Here is a 23,905-nt window from a genome sequence, read left to right as displayed (position 1 = left end):
AACAGATTCTTTTTAAATGAAACTAACAGTTTACTCTAAAATTCATAACTATGATGTAGAAGGGTCCACAATAGATAAGATAATCTTCAAAAATAAGGTAGGATGAACTCCTCTACTGGACCTAAAGATTTTTTTTTAATTAAGAGTAATGATGAAGTACAGCATCATCACAGAGATATTCAAATAGCTCCATGGAACAGAATACAGAGGCCAATCAAAGCTGGACACAATCCTTTCATGATGATAGGAAGCCTTCTGCTTTCCTTATTTATTGAGCACCTGTTTTGTGTTGCGTGCCACAGTGAACACAAAAGTACAAAATGCTCCCACGTCCCCTTCAAGTTTAAAATTCTGCTGAGAATAAAAGATTTGTACAAATAAAGCAATCAATGGTCAAAGTCCAAGGTAGCAAATAACAATCAAGTGTGGACAAAAAGTACACACAAAGTCAGGGAATTAAGAGATTAAAAGGTGCTAGAAGAGGAGGTCTCCACAGAAAATCAGATGTGAACAAAGAGGCAAAGAATGCTATGGGAGTCAGAAGCAGTGTCACGCACCACTAATCCCTGTGCTGGGAGGCTCAGGCAGGAGGACCATACATTTGAGTCTCACCTAGGCAATTTGGCGAGGCCTTGTTTCAAATAAAATTTTTAAAGGGTTGGGGACACAGCACAGTGTGAAGGTCCTGGGTTCATTCTCCTGTGCCACAAAAAAGAAAAACTAGGGAGGAAAAATAGAGGCAGCAGAGGAGGAAGAGGAGGGGGAAGAAAGAGGAGCAGTAGCAGGAGGAGGAGGAGGAGAAGCAGCAGAAGCAGAAGTAGCAGAAGCAGCAGAAGTAGGAGAAGCAGAGAAGGACTAGGATGAGGAAGAGGAAAGAATAAGAGGAAGGAAGAGGAGGAGGTAGAGGTAGAGGACAAAGAAGGAAAAAGAACAGTTAAGAACCTCTACAGTCACACCATAGCATCCATAGAAAGTGCCTAAGTCAAGGCAGAAGGGAAGAGCAAGAATGGTGCCTACAAAAGACAAGGCAGAGATACAACAACCACAATTCAACTATGAAAGCATATAGAGGTGACACCAAACCAAGGAGAATGATTACGCGAGGTGCTGAACATGTTCTGAAAGAAAAGTACAGGGAAAAAGTCACTGAACATCTTTGAACAGGTGAGGAACACAAGGCCAGCTGTATTTCAGAAAGACTTCCTGGAGGTGCCAAACCCAGCTGTGCAGTTAGAGCATGTGGTGTTAGAGGAATGGACAGCAGGAAAGAAAGCAAAGAGACAAGTCTGAAATATTCCTGTGAGGAATTAAAGTCAATCATGACTGAGGCTTAAAAACACAAGATGCAGGCTTTATTAAATTTAGATTTCACAACTGGCTAACAAAAAAGAACAAAGCAGCCTAAATATTAGCAATCCCACAACTAAAATATAAATGTTCAAGAACATCATTCACTTCCTAGCTTGACCTACCAGTGTTCACTTTTGACGTGACATGAGTTATGCTGACTTTCTGGGGCTTGCTGGGAGGTACGGTTTTTGAAGAAGGGGGATGTGTTATATTCTTCTTCCGTTCTTTTGCTTTACTTATCTTTGAAAGAGGGGCAAAAATACCTAAGAGAAAACACAGAATTTAGTTACCAAGAATTAAAAGCACTTCAGATAAAGGAGCAAGAATAACTGTTTAATAACATAAATCTAAACTTTTTTTTAAGGACTACTATATGTCCTGAAATGAGAGACAAAACTATGTATATTATATGCCCTCAAATACATAGCTTACAGTCTAGTGGTCAACACTAGCAACACATGTAATAGTTTAAGAAGCACATAAAAGACACATAATCAGGTATTAAGTGAAACTGGAAAAAGAAAAATGAGTAAGGGTAACACCTACTATTTCTAAGCTACTAGCAAACAATAGTATACCATGTAATATAAAAACCTCTGCTTCCAGTTCCTTTGTATCTCATTAAGATTTATATTTTTCTCACATTATAACTTTTTATATGCATATCTTATCTTTTCTCTAGACCACATATTTTTAAAGAAAAAATTCAAGTATTACTCATCTGTGCATTCCCCCACTGCACCTGATTATAGTGCCTTACACATCCTACAGATAAAATAAATCTCTCTGACCATAAGATACAATTTTCCCGGAAGGCCTCACCTTCCACTCCTGACAATCAGAAACAAAACTATGTGTTGAGAAGGGGAGGTACAAGGGCAGGGAAAGGGCTGCCCGTCCACAGCAGCTGGGAATACAGAACTCCACTAACAAGGGTTTATCCAGGCAGTAAAATACCCACTCTAAGTATGCACAGATATTAGAGATAGTGAAAACAGACTATAAATACCAAGCTTAATCTCACTAAGACATTAAAGGGGGAAAATAAAGTCATAATATGTATATTACACTCCTTCACTGAGTGTTTACAACCTAACAAATATATATTATGACTGAAATGTATTCAAAACAACTTGTTTTAAAGCAGGGTAGAAATGCTCAAGACTCTACAAAGCTTTGTTTATAGATAGCTAAGAAGTGCCAACCATGTTACTTTTCTCAAATCGTGAAATCTTCCTTCCCTTAGTCTTTATACCTTAGCCTCGTTTCCCTATCTATTCTTTTTTTACTTATCTGCAATTTTTTCTCCCAACTCCTACCTCTAAGATTCTCCTTGGCTTTCTATTCTTCTCAATTCTTCTCATTGCGAAACATGCACTTAACACACAAATTCTACTGAAGCCTGACCTTTGATAGAGCAAGAGAGACTCCATCTTCTGTTTTTAACTCCATATTAAAAGAAGTCACTTAAAGTTCACTTAAGCTGTTATTGACCCCCCACTTTTCACCCCAGTCCCCTTGGTTAGTTATCAACTCAACAAACAGGACAGACTGAGAAGTAAGCTAGAAGTTAAACTGCCATGGTCATTTGGAATTTGGCTATCCGACCTGCTGTGCATTCTTGTAAGATTTCTCAAAATGAAGTAATGGTTACTATGGGAACCTAAAATGTACTTAAACTGAAGGTGAGACCCAGATCGGGGCAGACATTTTCTCTGGCTCCTGGTTAGAGACAGTCCATCAGCCAGCTCAAATAAAGCTTTGTTGTGCCCACTTCGGCAGCACATATAATAATAATAAAGCTTTGCTTGTTCCTACCTTTTTGTTTTTCTTGTGAGTACCTTTCTCACTGAACTCGCTTGCCTTATCACTATATGACCAGGACCATGACTATGATTATAACTGCTGCTGACAAAGGTCTGAAGAGAAAAATCATATGCTCTGGAAATATGAATTTGCACAATCTTTCTGGAACACAAAAATTCAGACTTAATCCACTTTATAAAATAAATTACAGAGTAATAATTAGAGCACCATACAAAAGTTATATTTGTATATGTATTATAAGAAAACGATTTCAGGAGCTGAAATAATTTCTAGGCTACTAGGAATGTCCTAATGTCCCAATCATGCTCCTGGAAAATAATTATAGAAAATTATACAGAAGGAAAGAAAAGAACATATATTGAAATATGTCATCATTGAAGTATTATTTATAAGCAGGAAAAACCACAACTGTCTAGCAATTGGATGAATGAAATCAATCACACCTGTGAGCTACAGTGCCCCCTCATTATCTATGCCAGATATATTCCAAGGCATGCTACAGATTCCTGAAACCGTAAATAATGCCAAACCTTACACATATTATGCTTTCCCTATACATACTTACCTATAATAAAGTTTATCTTATAACTAAGGCACACTGAGAAATTAACAATAATAAAATAGAATGACTATAACAATATACCATAATGAAAGTTATGTGAGTATGGTCTCTCAAAATACCTTACTGTACTGTGCTGGGTTTTTGGTATATAAATAAATGAACCCATGGAAAGCAAAACCAAGAACAAGGATCATCAATGTACTATATCACCATTAGTAAATAAAACAATAAGGATTATGTTATAATAAAAATATGAAAAGTCAAGAAAATAATGTTATGTTTTATTATATCATGACATCAGATATTTTTATTATATTATGAAATTAATTACATTTCTGAAAAACCATATGTGTGAATACAGGTAGATCTACTGAAAAAACTGAAAATTAACAATTTATGAGAACAGACTGCAAATTATTTTTCTGATTTGTTTGATTTTGTCAGTAATAATTATTTTAATCTGAAGAAAAATATGTCATTCTTTTAACTTGTTCCCAGTGGTTTGAACCATAGTGGTACATGCATGACTATCCTGTCAGGGTCACTTTTTGTTAATTTGATTAATTTTATTAATAAAAGGACCAATAAAACAGATCTGTTTGTACCACCAGTGGTTCAAGCCACCTTGCAGTGAGACAGAAGAATTACAGCACCATCATGAATGTGTTAAGATCTTAGCAGAAAATTTCCACTTGATAAAGTAATTTGTTTTTTAGGCAGAACCAAATATTTAATTCTCTAGCTTAAAAAGATTTCTATAGCATACTAGACTTGAATTATACAGACCTCCCACATCTTTTTTTAAGTTAACCAAATCATTTCAGTGAGTGAAAATTAAATTTCAAGGAATGACTATATCTCAAGCCTAAAGTGAGCAGAGTATCCGCACTACCCTCTAACCATTAATCAATATACTCATGCCAATCAGAGTACCAATGGGATTTTCCTCAGCTCTTGATATAAAACTATAGGGTTCAACTAAAAATAAACACAGTCTACGGCCATACTACCCTGAACATGACCGATCTTGTCTAATCTCAGAAGCTAAAAATAAATACAAAGAATTACCTTAAAAGGCAAAAGTAATAAATTTCCAGATAAACATGACCCATTCAACACACATTTAACTCCAATTAAGTATCAGTAAAAAATGAAAATGGTATGCACTTTAAAAGAAAAAATGATACACGGGAATAGAAACACTATAAACTTCTGAGAGGTGGAAAAAGATCAAAAACAAAAGACCTTGAAACTTCTAAATGGCAATTCTGGAAGCTCAAGACAATAGATGGCCAACTATGGCCCAAGGACATACCCTGCACATTGCCTGTTTTGTAAATAAAGTTTTATTGGCACACAGTCACACCCATTAGTTTACTGTTGTCTATGACTATGTATTCATTATAACAGCAGAGCTGAATAGTTATCATAGAGACTATGCAACCCAGAAATTAATTATGATCTGTTCCCTGGAAAAGGTTTGCCAAACTCCACAGTAAACAATAGAATATCTGTCACTTTCAAATATTGAGGGAATTTGTACTTCAACATAATATTCCCTATCCCAAACTATCACATGAAGTGTGAGGATAGAAATATATTTTTAGAAAGGAGGGTCTCAAAACATTTTACCTCCCTTGAGTCCTCTGTAAGAAGGCTACTTTTGGATGTGCTCCACCAAAGCAAGTAAATTACACCAAGAAACTGCCCTAGAAAAGTAAGAGCACTAAATCTTTCTTTTCATAGTACAAAAAAGTCATTAGATGTCTAAACCTGGAAAAATCAAGAGAGTCATATAAATATATTGTTTATAAACATGCATATTAATAGCAGAAGACACAGCTAAAGAAGCTGGAGAAGTTCTCACCTCTAATAAGCAAGACTCAGAAAACAGAAAGGATAGTTCAGAGAGGGCTTTGTTGGTTAGCAAGCCTTACACAACAATCTGACTTGTCAAACTAGGTGCGTGTATTCACTTTGATAATTGTTAAAGACATAAAAACAGTATTGTCTCCAAGTATTAAAATTCATTACAGAACTTCTGCAATTTAAAAAGCTATTAAAATTTACAGATAATGGAAAACAATTCTGAAGCAAACCACAGCATTTATAAGAACTTAACTGTAATAAGATAAGCACAACAAGCCAAAGGGAAAGTAACAGATTTAGAGAGAGCTAGAGAGAAAGAAAAATACTTGCTGAAAACAAAACAATCTTTTTTAGTTTCTGGGATGCCAGGTGATTTAACTGACTCAGAATACTGAGCTGATCCAGCAGGAAAAGCTACTAGAATTTATATACAGTCTAACACATGACCCCACCTCCAACCTGCATCAGTGTTTAAAGGGGGACAACATCCAGTTCTTTCCAAAGCAGGCACCCCTCTCCTTGTAATAATCAGTTTTGAATGCTCAAGCATTCTACTGGCAGTCTACTTTTTATCAGTCTGATTTCCATCTGCCCTGTGGGCTGTTAAAAGTTTTTTGATACTGCCTTAGTCTGTGCTGTAGCTGCCAAAATTAACTAGAAGAGGAAGATTCACCTTTAACCTCACACCACTTATCAGTAAGTTCCAAATGGATTACATAAGGGTGTGCACAAAAATTAAAACATTAAAATGAGTAAAATATATAATTTATACCTAATCCTTGAATTAAGAAGAATTAGCTATGAAAACATAAAAGTAATATATAGGTTACAGCAACATAAGAATTTATAAAGCCAGGCACAGCGGCACGTGCCTAATCACAGCATTAGAGAAGTTAAGGCAAGAGGATCACAAGTTCAAGTCCAGTCTTGTCAGCTGAGCTAAACACTATCTCAAAATAAACAGGGTGTGGATGTAACATCATTCCCTGGGCTCAATCAACAAAATAATAATTTATAAAGAAAAGGTCTTTTAATTGTATAAAGCTAAATGTCCCAAAACACTGCAAATGAAGTTCAAAGGCAAATAACACACTGGGAAAAATATCTCTAATACTGTAAATATAAGGGTTCATATACTAAGTGTGTACTTTTTAACACTCAGCAGTTTGTTAAAGCTTGAATATTTCAATTTTTCTATGCAAAAAATGAACAGGCTAAGTGCCAAAATAATGCAAAAAATACATACATTACAACAAAACAGTTTAAATGTTTTATTTCACAAAAAATCTGAAGAAATATAAGTTCAAACATGGAAATATTTATCCATCAAATGTGAAAAATTAAAAGAAGTAAGGCCATTAAAAATCACATTTTCAAACAATATTTAAAGATTTAGGGAAACTATAATAGGATGTCAAAGAAAAATGCAGAATATTTAACTATTGTGTACAATTTTGTAGGAAAAATATTAGGCAGAAAAAATGCACATGCAATTTTTATGGGTTTTTTTCTCCTTTTTATGGTTTTCAAATCTTTCACAATAAGCATTCTTATTAAAAAATTGAAAAAATAAAAAATAAGCTCCATTCTAAGTGTGTGATAAATCTAGTAATTTTGATAAATTTGTAACAGTCAATAGCTGACAGCTGTTGAGTGATAAAGGACCTCAAGCACTGTTGTCGATGCTTTACACGCTTATCAAGACATTTCACTCTCACATGAACCCTTGGGAAATGGCGATCCCTGTCCTCCAGAAGACAAACTGAGTCACAGGAAGAGAAGGAGGTCCCACAGCTGACAGGTGGAGAAGCTGACTCACACACAAGCAGTCAACTCTTCATCATTACATACCCTTTCTTCTCATAGGGCTGTTGCCATGGACAATGGTGTCACACGAGAATATTTCATTGCAATGAAAAATATTTATGACACAACAAGTAACAAAAGCAAAATGAAATACAATTTAATTAAACATTTGTCAGAAAGAGAAAGACATATCCCAGCTTAGGAATAGAGTCAAAAAGTTTGTATCAGGTGCTTCTATAACTTCTCAAGTTCTTCAAGACTCTAGAGCTCTGTTTCCTTGATACTGAAGTACTTCCCTCAGCTCTGATCCCACAACAGCAGAGTTTAAGAGAGGTCAGTGACACGGACTGTGTTCCTGGTGAGGTGGTTTCTTCCAGTCACCATCAAGCTCACAACTAAGGGTACCCCCCCAGCGCCCTTCACACCACCCTCATCGAACTTTATAACATGCTGCACCCCTCCTCTCTTTAACAAGTCCTCCCAGATCCACAGTCCCACAGGTACTGCATGAGCAACCAGGACGAAAGTTTCCTTTACAGACTAGAAAAGAGGCTGGGCTGTAGCTTAGTGGTCAAGAGTATGCTGACCACACATCAGGCCTGGACTCAATCCCAGCACCACCAAATGAATAAATAAACAGTAAAATTGATTTTTTAGTTGATCATCATCATGTTAATCACATTGACCTTACCATATTTGGGGGCACATTTAAAGTACTGGACTTTTCCAACGCTTCCATTGTTTTTTCCTTCTGGTTCGTCTAATTCAATGCCAGCCCACTGCCCACTGGCAAATTCCGTTGTTCCACAAAATCGTAGTGTCCCCACCTAAGGAAAATACAAACCTACATTATTTTTTAATATTATTAATAATTACAGATGTCTTGCTCTTGGTAATTTTATCACGGAAGTTTTAAAAAACTCTCTCAAAGTAGACTTCAGAATAAGGAACAGTACCAATGGTAACAGGGGACATTAAGTAAACGACAAGAGTCAATTCACCAGGAAGACAAAAGAATCCTAAATGCGTAGGCACCCAACCAGTGAGCTTCAAAATATGTGAAGCTCTTTACCAACAGAACTGAAAGGCAAAACAGACAAGTTCAGACCTGGAGACATTAATACATCCCACTCATTTCATCAACAGATCCAGTAGGCTAGTAAGGATATAGAAAAATTTAACCAGCTATACATTTGACTTGACTGACATACAGAACATTTAAACATAGGCTATAAATGTAAATTAACAGAAATTATAAAAATATGTTATCAGATCATAGTTCAATTAGAAATCACTAACAAAAATATATGGAAATCTCAGTATCTAGCAATTAAACCATTTACTTTTAAATAACAGGTAAGGAAGAAAAAAATCATAAAGGGAATTAGAAAATATCGTAAACTGGGTGAGAATAATATCAAAGTTTGTGGGATGCAGCAAAAGCATTAATTATCTTCTCAAAGGTCTCAAACCAGTGTGCTAACCTTCCACCTTGGAACTAGAAAGTGAGGACTCAAGCCCGCAAAAGGACAAAAATGTTTCAGATAAACTGAGAACACAGAAACCAATGAAACAAAAAGCAAGTTCTTTGAAAGGATAAAAATTAATTTTTAAATATTCTCCAGTTGGAAACCAAATTTAAAAACAGAGAAAAGAGATAAACTACCAACATCATGAATAAAAGAGGGATGTCATTACAGAACCCTGGTTACTTAAAAAGACCGTAAGAAAATACTAAGAACCACTCTGAACATAAGCTTGACAAATGGGATGAGATGTTCCAATTCACTGACAGGGAGAAACTACCACACCTGAAATGACTTAGTAGCTAAAAACCTAAGAAAGAAGACAACCTGCAGGCCCAGACAGCCTCACTGGTGGATTGCACCAAACAAGGAGAAGTAACACCAATTCCACACAAATTCTCCTATCAGTCAAAAGTGCAAGGATCAATTCCCAGCTCATCTTATGAAGCCAATATTACTTTGATACAAAAGACAAAGACATTATAAAACTACAAACCAAGTATCCCTAATGAACACAAACGTAAGACTCTTCAGCTAGCCAGGCACAGTGACAGGACTGAGAGGTCAAGGCCAGCTTGGGCTACACAGTGAGACTGTGTAGCCAAAATGCCAAACAAAACAAAATAAAGCAAATCAAAGCCAACAAAAAGAGTGTCTACATGATAACCAAATAAGATTTATAACAGGAATGTAAAGCTCGTTCAGTATTTAAGAATTAATCAGTGGAACTCATTACATCAACAGACTGAAGCAGGGAAAGATTTGCTATCTCAAAAGATGCAGAAAAAGCTTTCAGGAAATTTTAACATCCTTTCATAGTAACTTTTTTTTAACCAAGTTCCCATCTAGGGGGAAAGAAGTGCAACTCACTGCCAGCATTCATTTAATTTTTGAGGCAGAAGCAAATCTAACTTGTTTCAATGTGAAAATAAAATACAAAAACTGTTCCTGGAGTTATTTCTAAGCAGAACATGTCTCTAATCCTAATGTAACCCAAAAAAAAGTATATTATGGCCAATATTTAATAATTTTGGGGTTTTGGGGGTGGAATTTTGTGTTTGTTTTTTTGTTTTTTTTGTTTTTTAAGATGGTCTCACTGTTCAGGTCTCACTGCACTCAGTTGAACTCAAGGCAATCCTCCTGCCTCAGCCTCCTGAGTGCTGGAATTACAAGCATGTGCCACCACACCCAGGGATATTTAATAATTTTATATATGATAAATTTCAATGCACAGGACAACACAAAGCAGAATAGCACATTCCACACAAAATATCATGTTTCTCTCTGGATCTTCTTGCCCTCCTTGTTGTTGTGTGAGCAGCAAACTTTGCAGCACCCAGTTGGATTGTCTCCCTGATGCTGGTGTGGCATGCTCCTGGGGAAATGTCTTCAGACTGACAAAGAACTGTGACGTTGTCAGAGCATGGGCAAAGATGTTGCTGCTCTGGCTTGTCACACTCTTCCAACATTCTTTCAATTGCTGTCAGACTGAATGCTGCATGGCTGATGATGTGCTCGGGGTTGTCCCTCTTGAATGGGTTGCAGCAAGTCAGCACTGTCATGTTTAGAAGGCAGAGAAGGAATTTTTATATCAAATCTTGTGCCCTTTGCACTCAGTTGGATAAAAGTGTCCATCCGATCACCTAAAGTCCTTGCTCCCACATTCTAAGTCACACGACACATAGCTTCTTAGTTTTCTTGCCATTTCTGTTTCCTAATTCAATCATAGTATCATTGTAGAATGCTGGCAACACTGTCACTTCCTGCTTGTTACACCATTTCAGCACCATAGGTTCACCACAGAATCTGGCTACAGTCATCCACTTTGTAATCCTTTTCTTCAGATCATCTGCCATCTGCTTCTGTTCAAATGAGCTGTTCCAACTGCATCAGACCTATTTTGATGTAATTCTTTGAAAAGCATGGGAGATGTATAAAAGTTATCAAGGAAGACATTGTGTCTTAGTTTTCTTTACTGAGACAAAATACCCAATACCCAAAGTTAAAGGAGGAAAGGATTATTCGGTTGACAGTTCACAGAGGTTTCAGTTCATAGCTGGCTTGCTCCAAGGCAGGGTGGCATGGCAGAGGGGCATCACTGAGGAGAAACAGTTCATGGCAGGCAGAAGCCAGCAAGGTAAGTGAGAAGCACCAATAGTGGCTTCTTTCTGTCCTTTTGTATTCTACCTAGGCTACTCATTCTTAGGGGAGATAGCACTCATACCCAGAACTATGCCAAATCAATCAGTGGACTGATTTAGTAATTGCATATCCTTAATCCCAGGATCACACACTCTAGATTCAGCTAGCTCTGTAAAAGCCCCACCTATGACCACAGGAGGCTTTGGGGAGACACCTAGATACAGGCCATAACACTGGGCAAAGAACAATGCAGGAAAATTTCACCCCATCAGCTGAATCTTTCAAATTCATACAGGGTCCTATGTGAATAAGCGCAGTCCACACATAACCAGACTGACTTTCACAAAATACATGTGTCTGGAGACCAAAGAGTGCTCATTCTGTTGGGATATACTGCTTTATAGCTAACCACTCCTTGAACAGCAACAGTGATTTTCCAACTGCAATGCTTCTATTTGCAATATACAGTATACAGTTGAAAACTTGTCAAAAGTGGGTTTGTGTGGGGTGTGGCTGAAGCTGGAGATCAATCGCACATGCAGCGCTGGAGCAAGGCTGGTTGTGAGAACAAAGAGCACCTGAGGTGAGCCACGTGAACAAGCTGCTCCAGTCCGGAGAACATCAGGTTCCTGAGGCAATCCAAGCAAACAGGTGGTAGGCAGGGGGGTGTCACATGACATCAACCAGTGGAATGTAGAAATAGATGTGCTGCGGTGATTGAAAAGTTCCTTTTCATCTACAGCCATACCACCCTGAACATGCCCAATCTTGTCTGGAAGTTCCTTTTATCCTGCCTGACCAAAGCCTTCTGTCTTCTGACTCTGGTCTTTATTTCTTCATCCTCTACCATCTTTCACCCCCAAAATCTCAAGAGCTGTGCTGGAGGTGGCAGGTTTGATCTTATGCAATAAAATATGGGCCTTTAACTGACCAGGGGCTCCGCAAAAACTGTTGACAAAATACAGGCACTGAAGCAGTCATACTTTGGCTGAGATAAGATGCATTCCAAAGAGGACTTGTCCATCAAAACAACTCCAGCTCAGGCTTCCCCACAGCACCTCACAGTAACATTACTGCAGAAACATTTTCAGTTGGTCATTTTCATTGTCTTTCCATTTATCCCATGCAGGAAAATCCTTTCAGACCAAATGGCTTTGAAGCCAACAAAGCAGCTTGGGCATTAATTTTTGGTAATTTTTCAAACTAATCTTTAGTAAAAGACAGCTCAAAATACTGTAGTGGATTAGTGTGCAGATAGTCTACCTTTGATGTGGGTTATAACATGACCATTTCAGAGCACAACCTCAGTCAGCTGATGTCGGGCTATTTCCAGCAGGTTCCCAACGGGACAGAGACCTGACTGTATGGTCTTCCAAAGCGCCATCCTAAAAATCATCAGAATTGTCTATTTTAGAAAAACTAAATCCATCACATGAACCTTCAGCTAGTAACTGTTTGAGGTGATGTTAATATCATACATAAGAATGTTTTCTAGGATTCGACATTTTCAGTGATTCAGAATTACTATGTAAATGGAAATATCACTTTACTAAGAACAGACTGCTACAAAGAGAACTGTGTCTTTTGTCTGCAAAGGCTGTTGATATACTACAGCAGTGCAAAAATAATAGAACAGTATTTCATTTGTGGGGAAAAGGTTAAGACTATAATCTGTGAGTTACCTCATGTTTAATGCTGAAACCACAAGCAACCACTGGCAAGTATTCTTGGGGTAAAAGGAAACAGATTACAAAAACTCAGCAAAGTAGGAATAGTTGGGAACTTCCTCAACTTGATAAAGGACATCTGTACGAAGTACAGAGCTAGTGACTGTCACACATGATGAGAGATTGAGCACTTTACCCCGCAAACTGGGACCAAGACAAGGATGTTGACTCTTATTACTCTCGCTTATTATTTTACTAAGGGCCCTAGGCAATAAAATATGGCATGAAAAACAAGTAAAATGCATAGAGATTAAAAAGAAAATAAACAAGGTGTGGTGCTGAATAACTATAATCCTAACTACTGAGGAAGCTGAACCAAAGTATTACAGGTTTGAAGATAGCATAGGCATCAAGACCCCATCTGCAAAAAGGAAAAAGACATGAAATAAAGTAAACTCTATTCGCAGACATGACCACTTACATAAGATACCTCACAGAATCCACAAAATACAAAGGCCAAGAGAACTAATAAATTTAGAAAGGTTAAAGAATACACAGTCAACATACAACTATTTCCATATGCCAGCAATGAACAGAAAAATGAAATTTCAGCAACATCACCATTTGCAATAGTCCCAAAAATCATGAAAAGCTTAGGCATAAATTTAACAAAGCATGTGTAATATCTATATGCTTAAAACTATAAAACTTTGATGAAATAAACTAAAGAAAAAACTACATGAATAGAGAGATATACTGTTTGTGAGGAGAGACAATATTTTTTAAGATACCAAATTCTACTCAACCTGACCTATCGATTCAATAGCACTCAATCTAAAAACAACCCCAGCAGGATTTTTAAAAATCTGCAAACTGCTGGATGTGGTGACACATGCCTCACATACCTACAGTACTAGCACTCAGGAGGCAGAAGAGGATCACTGCAAGTTTGAGGGTAGCATGCATGACATAGATAGACCGCATTTCAAAAAAGAATCTGACAATGAGTGGTGGAACACACTTGTAATCTCAATACTTGGGAAGTTGAGGCAGAAAGATTGCTGCAAAGTAGATGCCAGCCTGGGCTACATAGTGAGTTCAAGGCCAGCCTGAACTACATACATAGTGAGACCCTGACTCCAAAACAAAACAAAAAAATCTACAAATTAATTCTAAAATACATATAAAAAGGCAAAAGAAAAAAAAAAAAACTAGAACTGTCAGATGGTTTTGGAAAAACAATTAAAGCCCTAACGCTATTTCATTGATTGCAAGATTTATTATAAGGTAAGAGCAATCACAACAGTATTGAAGAAAGGATAGTCATTAGATCAATGGAGCAAAAAGGAATCCAGAAATAACATCCACACATACATGGCCAAATGATTCTTGAAAAGGTACAAAGGCAATTCAATGGAAAAAGAAGAGTTTTCCACAAATGGTATTGGAACAAGTAGGTAACCATATGTTTGAAAAGAAAGATATTCAAAAGTAAATACAAAAGTAAATGTAAATCCTGAACTATTAGCATCCAGAAGAAAACAAAAGAATATTTCTTAGATATGATACTAAGCACACAATCCATAAAAGAAGAAAGTTGTTAAGCTGGATCTCAGCAAAATTTTAAGTATCTAGCCAGGCACAGTGGCACATGCATATTATCCCATCTTCAGAGGCTGAGCCAGAAGGATTCCAAGTTCAAGCACAGCCAGGGAAACTAAGGAAGACCTATATCAAAACTATAAAAACAATTCAAAGTTATTTGGATGGCACTCAAAAGAATAAGAAGGCAAGCAACAGACTGAGACAATGATGGCGGCCAACCTTTTAGAGACCGAAGGCCCAAACTGCAACCCCAAAGCCACTTACTTATCACAAAGTGCCAACACTGCTCCTATGTGCACTGTTATTCCGTGCTCAGCTGCTGGGGTAATCCTGGGGCAACTTGGCTCAGATGCCAACGAAAAGGGCTCTGCATGACCACTGTGGCACATGTACCATAGACTTGCCACCACTGGGCTGAGAGATAATACCAAAGAAACAATATTGGCCATAAATCGGAAGAATTAAACCTAGTTGATTGGTACATATAAACATGTTTGTTATGGAAGTGTCTACTTTTGTATAGTTAAAATTATCCAAAATAAAAAAGAATAACTTTTTTTTGGTCTTTTTGAGACAGGGTTTCACTATGTAGTTCAGGTTGGCCTTGAACTCACTTTGTAGACCAGGCTGGCCTTGAACTAGCAGCAATCTTCCTGCCTCAGCCTCCTGAGTTCTGGGAATACAGGCATGTGCCACCATTTAGAAGACACAGGCAGAGTTACAGGAGTAATATGAAAACTGAATGTTCATCCTACAGTTACAAAAGAAGCTATGTATTCATAATTTCTTTTATGTGGTATTTAAATTCCACAGGCAGATGAAAAGCAATTGTCCTATGGGCACACTATTTTGGAAGCTGGTGAATGGCATTCTTCACCTAGTAGTTTGTAGCTCTGTTTCCTTTTTTAAACAATTTTTTTCAATAAGATAAAACTCTGAATTTCAGTGATTTCTGAGAAAATTTATCATCTTCCCCACAAATCCACTCAAACCTTGATCTGAAACACTGAGAAGTTCAACATCCAAGCAGAAATTCCCTGTTCCAGTCTCCATACTGAGCACCCTATTGACTTCAAAATCAAGGAAAAAAACTTTCAGGGAGGTTGTGCATAGGTCATTGGTACAACACTTTTCTGGCATGTGTGAGAGGCCATAGATTGGATCCTTGTACCACAAAAATAAATAAATTCTCCCATGATGAGGTGGGAAGGAAGGAAGGAAAGAAGGAAGGAAGGAAGGGGAGCGAGAGGAGGGAGGAGAGAGAAAAGAGAGGGAGAGAAGGAGAGAGAGCAGGCAGGCAGGAGAGAAAAAAGGAAACTGGCCTCAGTGAAGCCCACACAGAAACTCTGGAAAAAGGATGTCCAGAGCACCCTGGTGTTTTGGAGAGTGTGAGGAGTTCTCTTTCCCACAAGCTCTTTACTGGTAGATTATATAACACCGACCATGTCGCGGTTCTTGGAATCTCAAAGACAAACACCCAAGAACAGTGAGGGTCTCTTTTTCCCTGAGGCTGGCAGTGGGAGAAGTGGCCCTGGTAGAGAACTAGGGCAGAAGGCTGCAGGCACAATCCTGGCTACATCACTTCTCAGCTCAAGCCTCTGAATGCACTCAACAGTTCTCCTCTGCTCCACTTTTCCCCATGCAAACCAGATGTCTTTGCTATTAAGTTCAAACAGTTTATATTTTAAAGTTGTGCTTTATAGTAAACTTATGGCTACATCTCACATTTTCATCAAGTATACTTTCACCTGCTCAACCCCTCTTCAAAGACTCCAAACTCTGTCCATGCTCAAGCACCCTTGGACACAGAACGAACACCAGAGGCAGAGCTCCAGGGACGGTGGTTACGACTGTACCTTCTGTCCTGCAATGACAACACGATCCCCCAACTTCAGGCCAAGAGATGAAAGCACTGCCTTGCCAGTCACAGGGTCACAGTTTGGGAGCATGGCCTTGGAGAGGCACGACACAGGCACCACATCTAGCAGCATCTGCTTGACTTCCTTAGCAACTGCTGCAGCGTCAGCCATTTCTAACGGCATATCCACTGGGTCTGGAACGACATCAGCAGGGATCTGTCCTTTGTCATTCTACAAACAGAGGTAAAAGAAATTTTCCAGCTCTTATTTACTTGTAATGCTGAACAGTCATATAAAATTATTTTTTGGAAAAAAATTTAAATTAAACATATTTATCATCTCTTTACTGACAAATATAGACCCAACAATTACTACATGACAGACACCATTCCAGGTGCTGAAGATAAGCATTGAAGAAAACGAAACGCTCTTGAAAAGCAGACATTCTGGTGGGAGAGACAAACTGTAAACAAGTAAACAATGATATGGTTTATGGAAGAGCAGGAAGTGGCACAGGGGAAACAAAGCAGAGCAGGAGGGTAAAGAACATGGCCACAGAGGGTTCAGACAGGGAGCTGTCACACAGAGTGGTCAGGGCAGTGAAGGCTGCGTGTGAAAATGCCTTTACACACAGATCCAAAGGAGATGAGGCAGTGACCATGCAGGTTCCTGCCAGGCAAACACTTCCTATTCACTGGGCAGGGACAGTGCGGGCATGCCTTGCTGGGCAGGTATGGAGAAGGCAAGCTTGGAAATACAAGCCAGGGTTGATCAGCTCCCTGGTGGCGTGTACAGCTACAGCCACACACCACTTATTGACGTTTCTGCCAGCAACAGACCTCGCAATTCAACAGTGCCTTCTCCATGAGACTGATGTCACCTAGTGGCATCCTAGTTGTTTTGTTTAAGCAGGTACACTCCATGATGTTCGCACAGGGACCCAAGAGTCTAACACATGCACTTCTCAGCACGCACCCCCATCACTAAGGGACACCACATGAGTATAGGCCACGATGCCACCGTTGCCACCTCAGCTCTGCGGCCTCAGCCTCCTGCCCACTCATGTAATAATTCAGATTTCAGAGTTAGAAACTAGACTTTCTTCTGAAATTTGGGCTGTCATCAAGAAAATATGTTCTGTTCTCACTATAAAGGAGAGCCCATATTCTGAGATTTATCCTGTGATAGGCTAAAGCAGCCGGGTATCACTTACTTCATTAACATGGTGTTTATATAATTAAAGCCTCATCATTAAAAATTATCTCCCTTGATTCCCACATCAAGAAAAAGCTTGTGAACAAACAGAATGCCCCCCCCTTAGGAGTTCACATTGTATTAGCAGAGACAAAGCAAAGACTACTGAAATTTCCAGTATGCCTAGTAGGAAAGTCAGGCTCAAAGAGATTAATGACTCCCTCAAGTCATTTTCACATTCCCAGCACAGATGACATTTCGACCCATGCCACCTACACCCTAGCCAAACCCTCCCAGCTCTGCGTCTTTCCACTCTCGGTGCTGTTCTTCACCCACAACTTCTCTTTCTTTTTATGTTCTCTAATCAAACACCTTACACTTCACAAGGAAGAGTCCAGGTTTTAATTTTCTTTTAATATAACCAGTCAATCGTTAACTGAGAAACTGTTTTTCTTTTTCTTTGACACTGCTTCTCTTTTGCTGCCCCACTGGTGAATTTTCAAGTGATCCATTCCAATAAAAGAATGAAGATTTTAGAATACACTTAGTTAGCGAATGTTATATATATTTTTTTTAAAATTAAGTTAATTTGATCCTAACTAAAAAATATAGAGGGAATACATGCTATCAGATTTATGGAATAGTGATGGGCTATTTTAACACCCGATTTCAAATGAAAAAACAATACATAATGAATATATACATTGTCATAAGTATACTATCTAAGAAAGAGGGGTGGTTTGCTGATAAGTAGGAAGCTATAATTTATGGCTATTTTAACTTTAGACTTTTGTTATGTCCTCAATGTTAAGAGCCAATCACACACTTCTGTTAATTTGTATAAACTTTAGCAATCCAAACTTCTATTAAAAAAAACAAAGTAATAATAATAAAATAACAGCAATGATGTTTTTCTAATAGGAGAAGTCTCATTCATGACCAGTTATGGAATTCCTTTCTTTGTCTTTCTTTCTTGCTTTCTTTGTTTTTTTCTTTCCTTTTCCTTTTCCTTTTTCTTTTTCTTCCTTTACTTCTTCCTTTTTTATAGTTCTAAGGATTGAACCCAGCACCTTTACACTAATCTATATTCCCAGAATATTTCCCTTTTTTTTTTTTTTTTTTCAGACAGGGTCTTACTAACTTGCTAAGATGTCCAGCTTGGCTCGAACTTGGGATCCTCCTGTCTTAGCCTCCCATGGGACTAGGATTATAGGCGTGTGCTACCATGACTGGCAGAAGTTCTATTTTTGTCTAACACTAGTGGCTATCAACATGTGGCCAGAGATAATGCCGACTCACATTTTGACTGTTTTCAAAGGTTTTCTCTTTGTTGGGTTTTTTTTGGGGGGGTGGGTTTTTTTTTTTGGTTTTTGAAGACACGGTCTTTCTATGCAGGCCAGGGTGGCCTTGAACTCATACCAATCCTCCTTTCTGACCACTTACTCCATTTTTAAAAGTGTATTTATTTTAATTCTGCATCTAGTTGTCATTCTTTAGGGATAAATTTTCTTTTCAAAAGAATTTAAAGTATGATTTAATTGAAAAGTATAACTTTAATACATACATTTTTATTTAACAGCTAACTTTTCATAAATATATCAAAAGCCTAAGTGAAAAACACTTAAACTCTAAGGTCTTGACACTTTAAAGAGGATTTTACTTTCCTGAATAAGAGCTTTGTAGAACTTAATGTAAGAGGACTGACAGTTGCTGTGCAACCTGAAATTTAAGGAAAGACTGTCAACATCCTCTTCAAGTACACAAAGGTACTTGCTCATATAAGAGTTCTTCCATGAATAACAACACCCAGACTCAACTCTACTTGGAGATAATACCAGGTCTTTTTAATTCCTTTACTTCAACCTCTTACCCGAAATGCAGGGTTTGCTCCATGCTCCAGTAAGCACTTTACAGCACCTGCACATAAGTTATATGCTGCAATATGCAGAGCCGTTCCAAAATTAAAGTCACTGCAAGTGGCATCCACATCTGCAATTAAACATGGGAAGCATATTAGCTAAGGTTTTAAATTTATCCATTATAATTTAAAAGGAGATAAGAGGTTTGTTTGCAGGGGGGAATGCTTTTATAAGACTTAAGTCAACTCACCAGAAACTATTTCACAATGAAACGAAATTTTTGTATTACAACCTGGCTAAAATAATCAGCTGCTTATTTTCCCAGTACAATAAAACTCATTACAGAATGGAGTCACACTCTCATAAGTTTTCCAGCTATCATAAATTAAACCATATTAAGAGTAATGAAGGACAACAACTCCTATCTGTAAAAGTAACTGGCTTCCTGTACTCTCATGGAATCGCTTGCATATTTACCATGACAACCACAGAGAGGTAGTAGGGTTTAGGTTAGGAATCAGCAAACTATGATCCCTGGGTCAAATCTACCACCATCTGTTTTTATAAGGCTTTAGAGGAATACACACACACTGACGCACTGACATATTCTCTACAGCTACTTTCGTGCTACAACCGTGCATCAGAGTAGTCAGGACAGAGGCCACTGTAGTCTGAAAAGTAATAAAGTATGTATTTACTGTCTGGGCATTTCCAGAAAAAGACTGCAAATCCCCTACCAGGAAAAACAATGCCAACTTTCCAAGCCAATTACAGACTAAATGTTTACATACATACTGATTCATAATACTCTATTCAACAAATGCATTTGAACTTCATACTAAGAAAAGGAATCTTACAATTCTAAGGACATTCTGAACTTTCAATAAGTAATCCCCCCGACTTGGGAATCCCATTCTGAATTTTTCTGTAACAAAAGTCCAGTACATCTCTTATCCTGGAAATCTGACTTTAATCTACAACCCTGTATTCCCCACCTACAATTGCAAGCAACCCAGACGGGCTCAGGACAGACTGTCTCAAATTACTAAGATATGCTACCATCAACAGAAATTAAAAGGTAGCATTTTAAAGAAAAAAATGGATAATTATATAAATCAGAGCTTAGCAAACAGTATTCTGGGACGTTTGGTGAATGTCTAAAACATGTCTTTTACTGTACAGCTTTTTTTTAATTTAAAGGAATGCTCTCTTTGCTTGCTCCCTTTTTTTTTCTCAGAAGAAAACTGACACCCAGTAGGAGACAGGAAGTTAAAATACCAGGTCAGGGTTTTAGACATTCTGGTTTTCAATTTGAGTATCACCATCAAGATAAAGAGAAGGGAGCCCTCCAGAAAGTTTACCCTTTAAATTGCATCACAGGAATTATGCGATTCAAAGGAAATATCCTTTATTATTTTGATGCCTATTTCTCAAGGCTTTATCGTTCCATTCCTGGCTCCCCAAGCAAGTCAAGGAATTATAAAGCTGATAGAATCTACACATAAAATTTACATTTTACTGGAGAATTTGCTGAGACGGGGAAACCCACGTACGCATTTTTTGTTTTATATCAATTTGTAACCAGCTTTTCATGAAAGAAGAGCAACTAATCTTCAATAATGAAATTCTACACCATCTCAGAAATAAAATGGGCAGGCAAGTTTACAAAACAAGATGTATTAATGAAGAAAAATCTCCTTGAACTATAATTTTTTTGCCACCACGAAGCCTTATATCTATGGTCATCTGACAGTACTTGCCTTTTGGTTTTGATGTCTTCAAAATCACTCTTATAACTTCGGGGACATCAAAATAGGCAGCATAATGCAAAGCATTCATATTTGTCCAGCGACTCCGCAAACTAACATCTGCTCCTAGATCAATAAGCTGAGCTGCAAATTTCACAGCTGTCTCAACATCACCTAAAGAAAATTTTCTAAATTATTTTTCTTTAGTACAAATTTCAAGTACAAATCGATAATCACATACTATTTCATTTAAAAAGGTAAAGCAAACATCACACTGAATATACATTTACACCTCAAAAATGTCACTTTCAGGAATTTATTCTAAGGAAATAATCACACTTAGGGATATGAATAAACATTGCTCTGTAAAGATGTTCCTAACTGTTTATTATGAATAAAATTCTGAAACCTAAAGTACAATAAAATGATTAAATTGAAATATGCACATCTTGGAATACTGTACTATAAGCCATTAAAAACAAGGTGCTAGATCAGTGATATTCAAAGTTCTGGGGGCTGGGGATTTAGCTCAGTGGCACAGCGCCTGCCTGGCAAGCACAAGGTCGTGAGTTCGATTGCTGGTACCAGAAAAAAAACCAAAAAACAAAAAAACAACAAAAAAAAAAAAGTTCTGTGGACACTGTCAGTCCCAAGCTGCAGTCTGTCTGTACTTTTTGTAACTCTTTTTTCCCTCATTTAATATTTCTTCCAATCAAGTAAAATGTAACTTTATACCCTTTAAAAAACATTTGGACTTATATTTTTCTTCATTTCATTTTTTTATGATAATTCATTTTGTTTTATTTTACAAAAGCATCAGTCCATGGTGGATTGTAGTGGGGAGAAAGAAGTCCTTCACCACCAATAGAAGTTCAAGAAGCTCTACATCAGACTACTGGAACAGGAAGAGGCAATCACAAAACATGTTAAGAAAGGGAGGTTTATAAAATGGTAAAGCACAGAACAATTCCAGTTTTAGAAAATACAGACATGTGTATTACAACGTTCACTACAGTGTAAAGCCTGGAGTGTGTGGGGAATACTAAACCTAGAAAACTGACCTCAAACTGACCTTGCTGTAATCCCTCAAGAAGATTCTAGGGCAGTGATGGTGAACCTTTTAGTGCTTTCAATGATAACAGACAGCTCGCTGCAGCACGCGTGCCCTTGGTTCACCACCACTGTTCTAGGGTATTACCAGTCACTTCACCCAGTGAAGTATTAAACAGGCTGTTGAAAAGGTGAGAGGAACTGACAAGGTAAGACTTCCTTGAGAAAAGAGAACTAGGTCTTGAAGGATCCAAGTATTCTGGCTATATTGTCAGCTGAGTGCCCTCCAGGGTCTCTGGCAGACACTGAGATTATTTAAGAATAAATGCAAGTGATCCAAGCAAGCAAGAAGATGCCACATACTTACCAATACCATGAGCTCCAGACTTGCAAGTATAATGTAAAAGAGTCATATCCGTCAATCCATCTCTGTCATTCACATTGCAACCTCTTTTAAGAATCTAAAATAACCAAGGAAAATATGATTACAACACAACTACTGAAGTACCAGTTACTTTCAAACCACTGGAGAAGAGGCAAGTTAGTCTACCTTATCTGAATTACACTTAACACTGCACCCAACAAGTATGGAAATTGAACTTGTCACCAGACAGGAAGAAATTCTTACAGATTACTCCAAGGCAATCTGTTACTCCAAATACTTTCTTCTCTGAAAAGTGAGCAAAAATTTCCCCAGTGGGTATAATGACATTTGAAAAATGTGTAAGTGCTCTTTTCCTACAAGATGAAATATTGGTCAGAAATCCTCCCTCAAAAATCAAATATTGTTTAAAAATTGTATTTAAGCCTATATCTTTATCAAACTACTCAGAAGTATAGATAGAATATGAAGCAAATCAAATCCCTTCATGCTTGAAAGTTTGCAAATTTGTACACAAAAAGGTGTGGTATATAAAAACACCCCTCACTGCTCCCATCAAAACACTTGGAAATAAAAAAAAAGACAAAAGAAAAATCACCTGTAAATACAAGCAAAACTGAACTTTTGAATGGTTTCACTTTCGCTACTATCTTTCCATTCAGGTGGAGGGGAGGTAACCACATCATTAGCAATCCTAACAATGCAAAACTTAAAATGTAAGAACTTTTTTTTTTACCTCATTTCCAATAATGTCAATGTTTTGTTGGACCTGAGGAACCCATTGTCTTAAGATGGCAAATAATTCTGAGACTGAAGTTTTGGGATCAAAGAGAATTTCCTGGCATGATGCATCATTAGGATCAAAGAAAGAAAACTCTGTTTGAAATAAAAAATGTAAATTAAATTTATTAAAAGTTTCAAATAAATATAGTGAAAATAATAACACCAAGGTTCAAATAATAACAATATTTTTAGATCCTAGAAAAAGCAAGTTTACCACAAGCAAATCTCAAAACCACTATCAGGACCACTAAAAATGAGGCTTATCTGAATTGTGATAATGAGATTTTGATGTATCATCTACACTTTACTGTAGATGAAACCAAATGTGAGTGCACAGATCTCAAACCCTGAGTTTTCCAGGTAGCATTACCTTTAAGGCACAGAAAGTCTATTAAAATTGTCAGTATTTTTTCTCTCAAAACACATGGATGGAGTATGGGATAGGATGGGACATAAAAGGGATGAAAACAGGAATTAAGATGTGTCATATACATGTACCAACTCCCAACAAGGAGGGTAATCATGTACTACACACATGCAGTAATAAAGAAAATGATCTGGAAAAAAATTAAAACACAAATGTAATGGACAAATTTACATCTATGATTAAAACATAAATTTAAAAATATGCCAAATATTAAGTGTAGTAGAAAGATTTATCATTTGAAGTGTTCTT

At 37.4% G+C, this 23,905-nt stretch overlaps 1 protein-coding gene across 1 annotated transcript in view; it reads right to left on the bottom strand.

Annotated features, from left to right (window-relative positions):
* Positions 1 to 23,905, bottom strand: part of Clip4 (CAP-GLY domain containing linker protein family, member 4) — a gene marked incomplete at its 5' end in the record, with an annotated part of 75,665 nt that overhangs the window by 27,915 nt on the left and 23,845 nt on the right. Inside the window, 7 exon segments of the mRNA XM_005400544.2 lie at positions 1,473 to 1,613; positions 8,106 to 8,241; positions 16,211 to 16,444; positions 19,278 to 19,396; positions 21,027 to 21,188; positions 22,432 to 22,525; positions 23,183 to 23,322. Of these exon segments, the coding sequence (XP_005400601.1) occupies positions 1,473 to 1,613; positions 8,106 to 8,241; positions 16,211 to 16,444; positions 19,278 to 19,396; positions 21,027 to 21,188; positions 22,432 to 22,525; positions 23,183 to 23,322 (1,026 nt within the window).

Source organism: Chinchilla lanigera, unplaced genomic scaffold (assembly GCF_000276665.1).
Source record: "Chinchilla lanigera isolate Chin_1 unplaced genomic scaffold, ChiLan1.0 scaffold00068, whole genome shotgun sequence".
In the NCBI taxonomy this organism is placed as follows: domain Eukaryota; kingdom Metazoa; phylum Chordata; class Mammalia; order Rodentia; family Chinchillidae; genus Chinchilla; species Chinchilla lanigera.
Note: the sequence above shows the minus strand (reverse complement) of the source record. Positions and strands in the feature narration are given on the sequence as shown.